Source organism: Simochromis diagramma, unplaced genomic scaffold (genome assembly GCF_900408965.1).
Source record: "Simochromis diagramma unplaced genomic scaffold, fSimDia1.1 OVJJ01000097.1, whole genome shotgun sequence".
Lineage (NCBI taxonomy): Eukaryota > Metazoa > Chordata > Actinopteri > Cichliformes > Cichlidae > Simochromis > Simochromis diagramma.
In genome coordinates, this window is record NW_024387319.1 from 1,419,350 (window position 1) to 1,431,576 (window position 12,227).

Sequence of the window (12,227 nt, forward strand, 5' to 3'; positions counted from 1 at the left end):
TTCAATAATAAATATAAATGTAAAATATAAAAGTACAAAAAAACAATCGTAAGTACTCAAACAATAGTATGTACAATATATACAGGATAGCAGCATTAATATAATGACAGTATGAATAGCAGCATAATATAATGACAGTGACGGTATGGAATAGGTTCAATTGTTTTTGTGCTTATTTACTACGGTGATAGCTCTGGGAAAGAAGCTATCCCTGAATCTGTTTGTCCTGGTTTTATGTGACCTGTACCGTCGGCCTGACGGTAATAGTTCAAACAGTTGGTTGCTGGGCTGAGAGTGGTCCTTGATGATATTGCCAGCTCTGCTGAGGTACCGAGAGTTTGCAGTGACCTCCAGGCAGTAACGAGTAACGCATTCCTAGTTTTGGAATAATAACTAGTTACCGTGCTCGTTACTACAATAATAACGTAGTTATTGTAACGCGTTACTTAATAACGCGTTAGTCCCAACACTGGTTATCACGTGTCTTTTAAAATGTGATGTATACAATAAAGTAATTAACTTAAAAGTAAGTAATAAATTTTAAGGTGCTAATTGGGGATAAGCTTGCAAGCTCTACAATTAGCCGCCATGCTAACCCCGTGGGCTTGTCTCTGGCTGTGTCCCAATCCGGTCGTTCAGTCTGACGTCACTAGCCGTGTCTGGGCCTAAACTCCGCTGCAGGTCCATATATCAAACGATCACTATGGCATTACTGAGAGTAGAAAAACTGTCTAAAGTCTTTCATCTTTAATAAAATGATCAGCGTTCTGCTCTACCAGGTGTAACAATTGAGTTTAACATCCAGGCATCCATGAAAACGGAATTTATGACATTTAACGGCGTTAGAAGTTAGCAGGGAGTTAGCTCGCTAGCTTCTATCTAAATACAATATAGCATGTCCTGACTGCGAGGTTTTGGAAACAAATTAAAACGTACAGCTTTCTTATCACTTCCAGCATAAATGAAGACAGAAAACTAAACAGCAGTGACGTTTGTAGGGTTACTGAAGTTTGGCTAGCTGGTATATAATGATGTGCTACGTGACCGCTAGCGACACAACTATGTTAGCATAATATAAACAAGCTAACTTTTTTTCCACTGGATAAAAGTTAACGTGAGTGTTCTCGGTGGTCAGGAACAAATGTAATCGCATGGCAGGATGCTGTAAAAGGACCAAACTTCAGCCAGGAGAACAACTGAGATAATCCATCCACAATACGAGGTTAGTCGTTCATATACTGCTGCATGGGCTGGGCTGTAGCTACATCCTAAGGTTTTAAAAACTGAGCTTAAATAAATGATTAGCGGTAATAAAAGCTGAGGGAGGTCAACAGTGATCACTGACTGTTTTAGGAGCTTTTTGAGATTAAATAGAAGAAAATACAAAACATTAAACATGTTAACAACACAAAAGCCATATTAAACGCAGACTACTTTAGGCCCGGATGTAGGATTCGTCACATCATCACTTAACAATCTGATTAAGAGACCGCACGCTTGAAGTACGTGCAGTACGCACGGTGCGTACTATCTTTCACTGTGATGTTACAAAGATCTGTTTTGTGTCCCAGCTGATCAGCAAGAGGAGGAGAGTCCGACGGAGCACCAGACGAACATTTTCAACCATTTGGGCTCAGCTCAGCTGCTACAGTGGACAAAAATGTCATCAACACAAAAGGTGAAGAATCTATCACTTTTATTGAAACTATGTGCACTTCATCAGCTGATGCTTGTTTGTCAAGATTGAAGAAGTTTATTGTCATTTTGTATGGTGTTACCCAGGCTGAAACAATATACCGTTTCTCACCAGCATATGCAGTGCAATAATCAATACAATTAGAAAAAAAAAAAAAAAGAAAAGAAGAAGATTAAAAAGCCAGTAATAAATCGCAACAATAAATGAGTAAATAACATAAAATCTAAATTAAAAAACAAACTCAAGTCCAAATGGTCACACTCATACATGTACCAGGAGTCCTTTCACAGAAGGGGATAACTAAATAATGTAGTGTGTGTATCTGGGGAGTATATTGTATGCTGTGTGTGTGTGTCGAACTCCAGGACTCGAGTGCTGGAGTCCTGCGGGTTTTAGACGTGTCCTAGATCCAACATGTCACAAAATGGCTGTGTGTAGGCAGGAGAGGACCCAAATGCAAAACTCACCAAGACTGAGGATAAAAAGCACAGCCTTATTGCTGAAAACAAGGGAAAATGATATAAAACTAAACTGGGAAAACTAATAAATCATACATGAAAACACAGAGTGACTCACACAGCTATGAGGGAGGACGCTACACTGAAAACAGGAAGACTGAGGACTTAAATACACACGAGGTGATCAGGAGAAGTGACATTAAATGGGGAAACAGCTGAAACAAATGAACATAATGATGTCACAGGGGAAGTGTAAAACTAAACACAATGAACACGGGAACACAGTGATGGGTTTGTCTGGCACAGACCCACCGCCGGAACGAGACAATTCTACTACATCAGCAAAAGCAAGACGCAAGTCACCAGAGCTCCTTGTGTGCTCTCGTGCACGAGGGAGACAACTGTGATGAGCGCCGTTCCTTCTGCTTGAACCCCAGTCGCTCAGTTAGCTCCCCTGTAGCACTGCTCTTTATTGTGGTTACATGAACATGCATAGGTTCATTAACATATGACGTCTTACACAGGTATGCATGTGAACGAAGAGTGGCATCTGTGTCAAGATGTGACCCCTGTGAACGACTCCCAAAAGCTGGTGCCAGGAGTCCAGCGGTCCACCTAAACAAAGGGCTCTTATACTTAAACAGATACAGAGTAGGTGTCCTTCCATAGTATAAATCAGTAAGAGAAGGTACGACGAATCGATTATATAACTCTAAGCACATATGAGTATATATTTCTAAGCATAAATGACAATCCAACAATATAAACCTAACACACAGGACCTCTTCAAGATAAAACCGGCAACATAATGAAACATGACTACATTAACTTAATGGCAAAAGACATGCAGACATGAAACGCATAAAGGATAAGGGAGACTTAACAGTGGTTAAAAACACAAGGAGAAACTAATAAACAAATGAACTTAGTTAAACTAATAAACTTAAACATAAACCATAAACATCAAAATAAACTTGAACTTAAAACGCTGGGTCAAAAAACCCAGGATCGTGACACAACACATCTGATTTAAATGCTAAATTACCTCCTCAACATGTCTTGAAGTTCTCCAGAGGCCTGGTAATGAACTAATCATTTGATTCAGGTGTGTTGACCCAGGGTGAGATCTAAAACCTGCAGGACTCCGGCCCTCAAGGCCTGGAGCTCGACACCCCTGGCGTTAGCAGCTAGCCTCGCATTAGCTCCTCCACGCTTACCCTGCTTCCACATCCTATCACACCGCTTTCTGTGTTTCCTCTTGGGTGTTACTCCAGGCGTAATTATGGATTTTCTCCAGCTTGCTTGGCATAGGAGCCCAAGCTCACCCAACACAGTGAGGAGATATTTCTTTTAGCACGAGATATGGTTATGAGCTTTCCAAGATAATCACATTTGTAAAAGACACTGCTGCTCATACACACACTTCTCTTTCACACAGTTTATATTGGCACTACATGGTCTTTGTTAGCGTCAGGCTTATTGTTAAGTATTCATCTTCAATTTCTGTACACTTATTCATACATGCAGAACAAATGAATCATTTGTCCATTAAAAAGTATGTGATATGTCAGTCATCATTTTTATTATGGCTATAAGTACACGTCTCACCTTTTCATAGTGCATTTACACTCTTTTAACTAGAGAACATTGATTTCCAGTGTGATTCAGTTCATACTGGTTTGGAAAGGCTGTACCAGTGACTGTCGAAGTTGCAAGTTTTTTGCTTCACTTGAGGTATTTCAAAAATGGTATTTTCCTGGGTGTTGGAATTTTTTTTTTTTTTTTTTTTTTTTTGTTAGTAGAATTTAAAAAAAAAAAAAAAACAATCGTGATAAGCCTGCTGTAATCAGCACACTCCAGCGTCACTCATTTTCTCCGGATTGTAGCTACTGGCAATTGCCCTTCTTTTGGTCCATGGGATAAGAAACTCAAAGAAGATCTGATTTTATAACAAACACCACAGATTATTGCTCTGTATTGTATTTCCTTGGACTCCAGTTTTGGCACAAACAAACTTCACATTGCAAATATAACACATCTCAGGGGCCACCTTCTTTCATCGGGGTATCCATTTCATCAGCGCTTGACTGTTTTAATGTATTCTGGATGTCCAAATAAGGCTTTGAAATAACTTTTTAGGTTAATGTAATAATCATAAATTAGAAATCTGGAGAGCAGAAAATCCATGTGGGATGGCAGTCTCAGCTGTACTAACAAATATTGCCACACTAACATGCTTAAACTACTTTTGGCTGTTCCCTGATTCAGCGGTCACCACACATTTATTTGTGCAGTTTTGTCTACGGCCTTTTTATGGCTTTATTTTGAGAATCGCACAGCTCTCAGCCGTGCAATTTTATATGGTTAACTGCTCATTCCAGTGAGCAAACCAGTGCTCAAAGGCAGTTTTTATTTTTAATGCTGAATGCTCTTCTATCTATATATGTACAGTGGGGCAAAAAAGTATTTAGTCAGCCACCGATTGTGCAAGTTCCCCCACTTAAAATGATGACAGAGGTCAGTAATTTGCACCAGAGGTACACTTCAACTGTGAGAGACAGAATGTGGAAAAAAAAATCCATGAATTCACATGGTAGGATTTGTAAAGAATTTATTCGTAAATCAGGGTGGAAAATAAGTATTTGGTCACCTCAAACAAGGAAAATCTCTGGCTCTCACAGACCTGTAACGTCTTCTGTAAGAAGATTTTCTGTCCCCCACTCGTTACCTGTATGAATGGCACCTGTTTGAACTCATCTGTATAAAAGACACCTGTCCACAGCCTCAAACAGTCAGACTCCAAACTCCGCCATGGCCAAGACCAAAGAGCTTTCGAAGGACACCAGGAAAAGTATTGTAGACCTGCACCAGACTGGGAAGAGTGAATCTACAATAGGCAAGCAGCTTGGTGTGAAAAAATCAACTGTGGGAGCAATCATCAGAAAATGGAAGACATACAAGACCACTGATAATCTCCCAAGATCTGGGGCTCCACGCAAGATCATCCCGTGGGGTCAAAATGATCATGAGAACGGTGAGCAAAGATCCCAGAACCACACGGGGGGACCTGGTGAATGACCTGCAGAGAGCTGAGACCAAAGTAACAAAGGTCACCATCAGTAACACACTACAACGGCAGGGAATCAAATCCCGCAGTGCCAGACGTGTTCCGCTGCTGAAGCCAGTGCATGTCCAGGCCCGTCTGAAGTTTGCCAGAGAGCACATGGATGATACAGCAGAGGATTGGGAGAATGTCATGTGGTCAGATGAAACCAAAGTAGAACTTTTTGGTATAAACTCAACTCGTCGTGTTTGGAGGAAGAAGAATACTGAGTTGCATCCCAAGAACACCATACCTACTGTGAAGCATGGGGGTGGAAACATCATGCTATGGGGCTGTTTTTCTGCCAAGGGGACAGGACGACTGATCCGTGTTAAGGACAGAATGAATGGGGCCATGTATCGTGAGATTTTGAGCCAAAACCTCCTTCCATCAGTGAGAACTTTGAAGATGAAACGAGGCTGGGTCTTCCAACATGACAATGATCCAAAACACACCGCCCGGGCAACAAAGGAGTGGCTCCGTAAGAAGCATTTGAAAGTCCTGGAGTGGCCTAGCCAGTCTCCAGACCTCAACCCCATAGAAAATCTGTGGCGGGAGTTGAAAGTCCGTGTTGCTCGGCGACAGCCCCAAAACATCACTGCTCTCGAGAAGATCTGCATGGAGGAATGGGCCAAAATACCAGCTACTGTGTGTGCAAACCTGGTAAAGACCTATAGTAAACGTTTGACCTCTGTTATTGCCAACAAAGGTTATGTTACAAAGTATTGAGTTGTATTTTTGTTATTGACCAAATACTTATTTTCCACCCTGATTTACGAATAAATTCTTTACAAATCCTACCATGTGGATTCATGGATTTTTTTTTTCACATTCTGTCTCTCACAGTTGAAGTGTACCTCTGGTGCAAATTACTGACCTCTGTCATCATTTTAGGTGGGGGAACTTGCACAATCGGTGGCTGACTAAATACTTTTTTGCCCCACTGTAAGAGCTGAACTCTTCCACGGCATGCATTTTTTATTTCTCATTGATATTTGGCCGTATTGGGGCCCGATGAATGTAAAAACAAAGAATTGCCAGATTTTTATTTATTTTTTTAACCTGATTTTTGTTTCTAAGAAAAATTAGGATATTCATTTAAAATGTCGATAGAACAGCAGCAGTATAATGTCCATTCATTTATAATGTCGATAGAACAGCAGCAGTATAATGCCCTCGTAAGTGGATATCAGGCCCTTGTAGAGCAAAATTGAGTATTTTGGTCTAAATAACCCAAAATGTGATGCCCACATATGTGGATGCCAGGTCCTAGGAGGCCAAGCGCTCGTTTTTTGCGTGAAGGGGGCACACAAGTTATCTGCCGAGCAGCAGTGAACAATACAGGAAAATGATCGGAGATGCACAACTCAGATATTTCCATTATGCACACATCCAGCCCGTGGGAAAGCACCAAGTCCAGTGTGTGACCTTTTTCATGCGTGGGACCGGTAACTCACTGGGTCAAGTTAAAAGAGTCAATAATATTTAAAAAGTCCTTGACCATAAGTTTGGAGTCACAGCAGACATGGATGTTTAAATCACCAAAGATTAAAAAACTGTCAAATTTAAGAACAATTCCAGCAATAAAATCTGAAAACTCTTTGATAAAATCCTTATTAAACTTGGGAGGACGGTGTATGAGGCCACACAACAATGGGACAGCAGAGTTCAGGTGCAACTCAAACAGCTGCAGTTCAAAACTAGAAAATGAATCGTGCTGTAATGTTTGATGGCAGTGAAGTCGAGCGTTGAACACGGTGGCTAAAGATTATGCAATGCTTTGATTTCTTTTCTTTTTCTTTCTTTCTTTCTTTTTTTTTTTTTTTTGCCTGTCCCATTTGGCTCTTTTGCCATCAGAATTATTGTCTAAAGGCGAAGAAAGATGCCCAACGGATTTACTTTACCAAATGGACCATCCCAGCCTTGCCATAATGGTCTATTTGATTCACCTTTTATTGTTTATTTTATTTTATTTTCACTTGTTAAATACGGGACAGGCTTGACTGGGGAAAAGAAAGGAGAGAAAGAAAGGAAAAGAAAAACAGCGGGGAAGAGGGACGGGACAAAGGGCAAAAAACAAAACCCAACAAAATAAGTAGACAGAAAATACGTATACCAATCACCTGGATCACCTGTTGAGAAAGAAAAAAGAGAAAACAAGCAGAAGAAAAAAAAAAGCAACATAATAAACAACATCATGATGATCTATGGGAATATAACAGTAAATACTAAATATTAAACATTATTGTGCAGCACGTAAGATCGACAGCGCACAGTGTGCTTTGAGGTAGGAGCCAAAAAGGGTGTAGTTTGTGTGTGTGAGCACCCGTGTGTACACCTGTGAGCATGAACGCGCTTGTTTTTAAAAGGTTCCTTTATGTACAGTGGGGCAAAAAAGTATTTAGTCAGCCACCGATTGTGCAAGTTCCCCCACCTAAAATGATGACAGAGGTCAGTAATTTGCACCAGAGGTACACTTCAACTGTGAGAGACAGAATGTGAAAAAAAAATCCATGAATCCACATGGTAGGATTTGTAAAGAATTTATTCGTAAATCAGGGTGGAAAATAAGTATTTGGTCAATAACAAAAATACAACTCAATACTTTGTAACATAACCTTTGTTGGCAATAACAGAGGTCAAACGTTTACTATAGGTCTTTACCAGGTTTGCACACACAGTAGCTGGTATTTTGGCCCATTCCTCCATGCAGATCTTCTCGAGAGCAGTGATGTTTTGGGGCTGTCGCTGAGCAACACGGACTTTCAACTCCCGCCACAGATTTTCTATGGGGTTGAGGTCTGGAGACTGGCTAGGCCACTCCAGGACTTTCAAATGCTTCTTACGGAGCCACTCCTTTGTTGCCCCGGGCGGTGTGTTTTGGATCATTGTCATGTTGGAAGACCCAGCCCCGTTTCATCTTCAAAGTTCTCACTGATGGAAGGAGGTTTTGGCTCAAAATCTCACGATACATGGCCCCATTCATTCTGTCCTTAACACGGATCAGTCGTCCTGTCCCCTTGGCAGAAAAACAGCCCCATAGCATGATGTTTCCACCCCCATGCTTCACAGTAGGTATGGTGTTCTTGGGATGCAACTCAGTATTCTTCTTCCTCCAAACACGACAAGTTGAGTTTATACCAAAAAGTTCTACTTTGGTTTTATCTGACCACATGACATTCTCCCAATCCTCTGCTGTATCATCCATGTGCTCTCTGGCAAACTTCAGACGGGCCTGGACATGCACTGGCTTCAGCAGCGGAACACGTCTGGCACTGCGGGATTTGATTCCCTGCCGTTGTAGTGTGTTACTGATGGTGACCTTTGTTACTTTGGTCCCAGCTCTCTGCAGGTCATTCACCAGGTCCCCCCGTGTGGTTCTGGGATCTTTGCTCACCGTTCTCATGATCATTTTGACCCCACGGGATGAGATCTTGCGTGGAGCCCCAGATCGAGGGAGATTACCAGTGGTCTTGTATGTCTTCCATTTTCTGATGATTGCTCCCACAGTTGATTTTTTCACACCAAGCTGCTTGCCTATTGTAGATTCACTCTTCCCAGTCTGGTGCAGGTCTACAATACTTTTCCTGGTGTCCTTCGAAAGCTCTTTGGTCTTGGCCATGGCGGAGTTTGGAGTCTGACTGTTTGAGGCTGTGGACAGGTGTCTTTTATACAGATGATGAGTTCAAACAGGTGCCATTCATACAGGTAACGAGTGGGGGACAGAAAAGCTTCTTACAGAAGACGTTACAGGTCTGTGAGAGCCAGAGATTTTCCTTGTTTGAGGTGACCAAATACTTATTTTCCACCCTAATTTACGAATAAGTTCTTTACAAATCCTACCATGTGAATTCATGGATTTTTTTTTTCACATTCTGTCTCTCACAGTTGAAGTGTACCTCTGGTGCAAATTACTGAGCTCTGTCATCATTTTAAGTGGGGGAACTTGCACAATCGGTGGCTGACTAAATACTTTTTTGCCCCACTGTAATGATCTGCCACTATCCCAGAAAGAGCTGGGGAGAGCCCCAGATGAAGGGTCACTCAGCAGCTGCGGAGCAGAAGCCAGGGGGGGTTGCAGTGACGCGCCCGTGAGCTCCGCCAGCAGCCAGCTGTGCCAGAGTGACCGAGCCCCAGGCCGAGAGGCCGAGGGCCCCTCACCCACGAAGTGGCCTGAGTGAGCCCCTCACCCACGAAGTGGCCTGAGTGAGCCCCTCACCCACGAAGTGGCCTGAGTGAGCCCCTCACCCACGAAGTGGCCTGAGTGAGCCCCAGGCTCCAGTCCCCGACAAGCAGCCACCAAGGAGTGAGCCGGTGTGTACCTGGACGCACATCCCCAGACACAAAGAACCACCAACGCACCGATGTCAAGATCCTATATGTATGTGATATGAGAGTGTGAGTAATGTGGATATCTAAGTTGTGGGATGAAATTTAGGCACCGACAGCCAGAAGGGAGCAGAGGGGGGGATGCCTCCCCTGCACCCTGGTGACACACCTTTACCCTAAGGCCCTGCATGTGTGGGTGATTGTGGTGGAGCGGGAAGAGGGAGGCAGTTGGAGATGGGGAGGGAAGGAAGGGAGGGGCACGTGACCCCTCCCTGGGCCCAGCTGACCCCAGTAGGCACCCCCATACTCTGCCCAGGCCCATCCGGACCTGGGCCCAGTTCAGCAGCGCCGCCTGGCCCCACAGAGCCTGGGACAGCCCACCCGACCCCACTACAGAAAACTGCACCCACCCTGTCATCCACTCATCTTCCAGACTACACAAGACAATAGGCACCCAGGCTGAGAACTTCCTCCACCTCTCCTATATCTCCCCCTCCTGCAGAGTTAGTTCCTGAAGAGAGGAGACCTCCTGCAAGCTGTAACAGCCTCCCCCACCAGTTGAAGAGCCCCCCAGGTGGCTCGATGCACTGGCGACACCCTACGCCAGGGCTGGACCCCCAGACACCCACCCACCCCAGCAACACACAAACTGGGACCCAAGCCCCCAAGGCCCAGCCAGGGCCCCAGCCCAGAGACAGAGCACCCCCAGAACCCCACACCCGTCCCGGACCCACCCAGGGGCAGCCAGGCTACCAGGTCAGTAACCCACGTCCGTCAGCACAGACCCTCCCCTAGCCCTGCTGCACACAGCCATGAGGAAACCGTCACCTAAGAGCCAACAGTGCCCTTAATAGGCCATGACCACAACCCCGGGTTGAGTTCTCAAAGATGCTCCTGGGGAATCCCCCGACGCCCCAAGTAGGGCTGTTCGATATAACGATTTATATTGGATGACAATATAAAAACTTCTATCGTTTCATTTTACGCTATCGTTTGTTTTGTGGTGTCGCAAAATAAACTGTTTACGGCAATATTTTTTCATTATTTTGATGGTCACTGTAGTGGCTATATTAATTTCTTAAAGTTCTCTCTTTCTCTTATATTTAATATAACCACACTACAGACAGACAAGCGCTTGTTTTTATGCCTCGTGGTTAGCAACAGCGATGGTAAAACCACCGCGTGTCCGCTTGTTTATTTTCCACATAAACCTTTCACAATAAAGCTCAAGATCCTGTCGAGACTTTTCAAAATAAACAGAATCACGTGAAAGATGCAGAGTATTTACGGATGAGAAGCAAGAAAGAGCCGTCAGGTGCTAAAAAATAAACCTTAGACTCAAACGTTAGAACAGGCTTTCCCCCGCAGCATGTTGTATAATAAATACTCACAAAGAAAACGGCGGCTGTTACAACCTATGTCTAAAAATGTATCGTTTCATGCATCAGTTAAAACACTCGACTCCAGGTAGGCAATGCCCAGATGGAAAAACTTCATGCAAGTTGAGCTGCCCGAGATTCACAGAATTTACAGAAAATGTTACATTTTTGTGATTTATATCGTTATTGGACGATAGATGTCTTAATATCGGGATATGAGATTTTGGTCATATCGCACAGCCCTAGCCCCAAGCCTGTCCCTACCCCCAAACCAATCACAACAGCGAAGGTGGGACCAAACTATGACCCCCCCCCCCCCCCCCTCCCCACTAGGTGATGGAGCTGATCAAAGGAGCCCAGAGCAATTGATCTGATGTGGTGGCAGAGGCTGTATCAAGACTAATGTAATCTAATAGATAATTTCTGTATTGGTTAGAATTAAGATTATTTTTATTTTTCCAGTTCATGAGGACTGTTTTCTTGGCTACGCATAGGGCAGTAAAAACCATATGGGCTATATTCTTTTCTGTAGTGACATTATCTAAGCTGCCCAACAAACACACTAAAGGGGAAGTTGGAATGTAAGTAAGTAAGTAAACTTTATTTATATAGCACCTTTCACAGACATATGTCACAAAGTGCTTTACAAGGTAAAAACTAGGGGTGCAACGATACACAAAATTCACGGTTCGGTTCGGTTCGATACTTTGGTGTCACGGTTCGATATTTTTTCGATACAAAAAAAATGTTCATGCCTTTTTAATTTGTCATTTATTAAAATTATAAATATATATTTTAACTCAAAAGTACAGTTTTTAAATTTAACCCTAACCCTTGTGCGTGTTTTTTTATTTTGACAGCGAATGCGCACCTGCGGACCACTTATGTGCAGCCCTGGTTATATAGCTCGTCATATTGCAGCCACAGAAATTATTTTGTCCATGAAACCATAAAGCTGCACTTTCTTTTTGCCTTATAGTCTGATTTGTCATAGCTTCTCCGTTTTGTGGTAAGCTTTTCTTTGGCTGTCACTTCTTCACCCTGACCTGTCTTATTTGGCTCAGCAGAACTAAAATATATATCTGTCTGTGAAGGTTCTCAGTCATCCAGGTCATCGTAGTCAAATATATATCCTGCTGGTTTTACACACGCACTCACATAAGCTCAGCGATTCTCTGCGCGATCAACCTCTCACATGTTTAAGCTGCGGGAGATTTCACTTGTCATGTTTGCATAGTAAGCTAACGATTAATAAGACGATG

General features: G+C 43.1%; 1 protein-coding gene across 1 annotated transcript in view; it reads left to right on the forward strand.

Annotated features, from left to right (window-relative positions):
* Positions 1-12,227, forward strand: part of LOC120717276 (zinc finger protein 99-like) — a 30,024-nt gene that overhangs the window by 506 nt on the left and 17,291 nt on the right. Inside the window, exon 2 of the mRNA XM_040005210.1 lies at positions 1,572-1,678. Within this exon, the coding sequence (XP_039861144.1) occupies positions 1,661-1,678 (18 nt within the window). The 5' untranslated portion in view covers positions 1,572-1,660. The remainder of the gene's footprint in view (positions 1-1,571; positions 1,679-12,227) is intronic.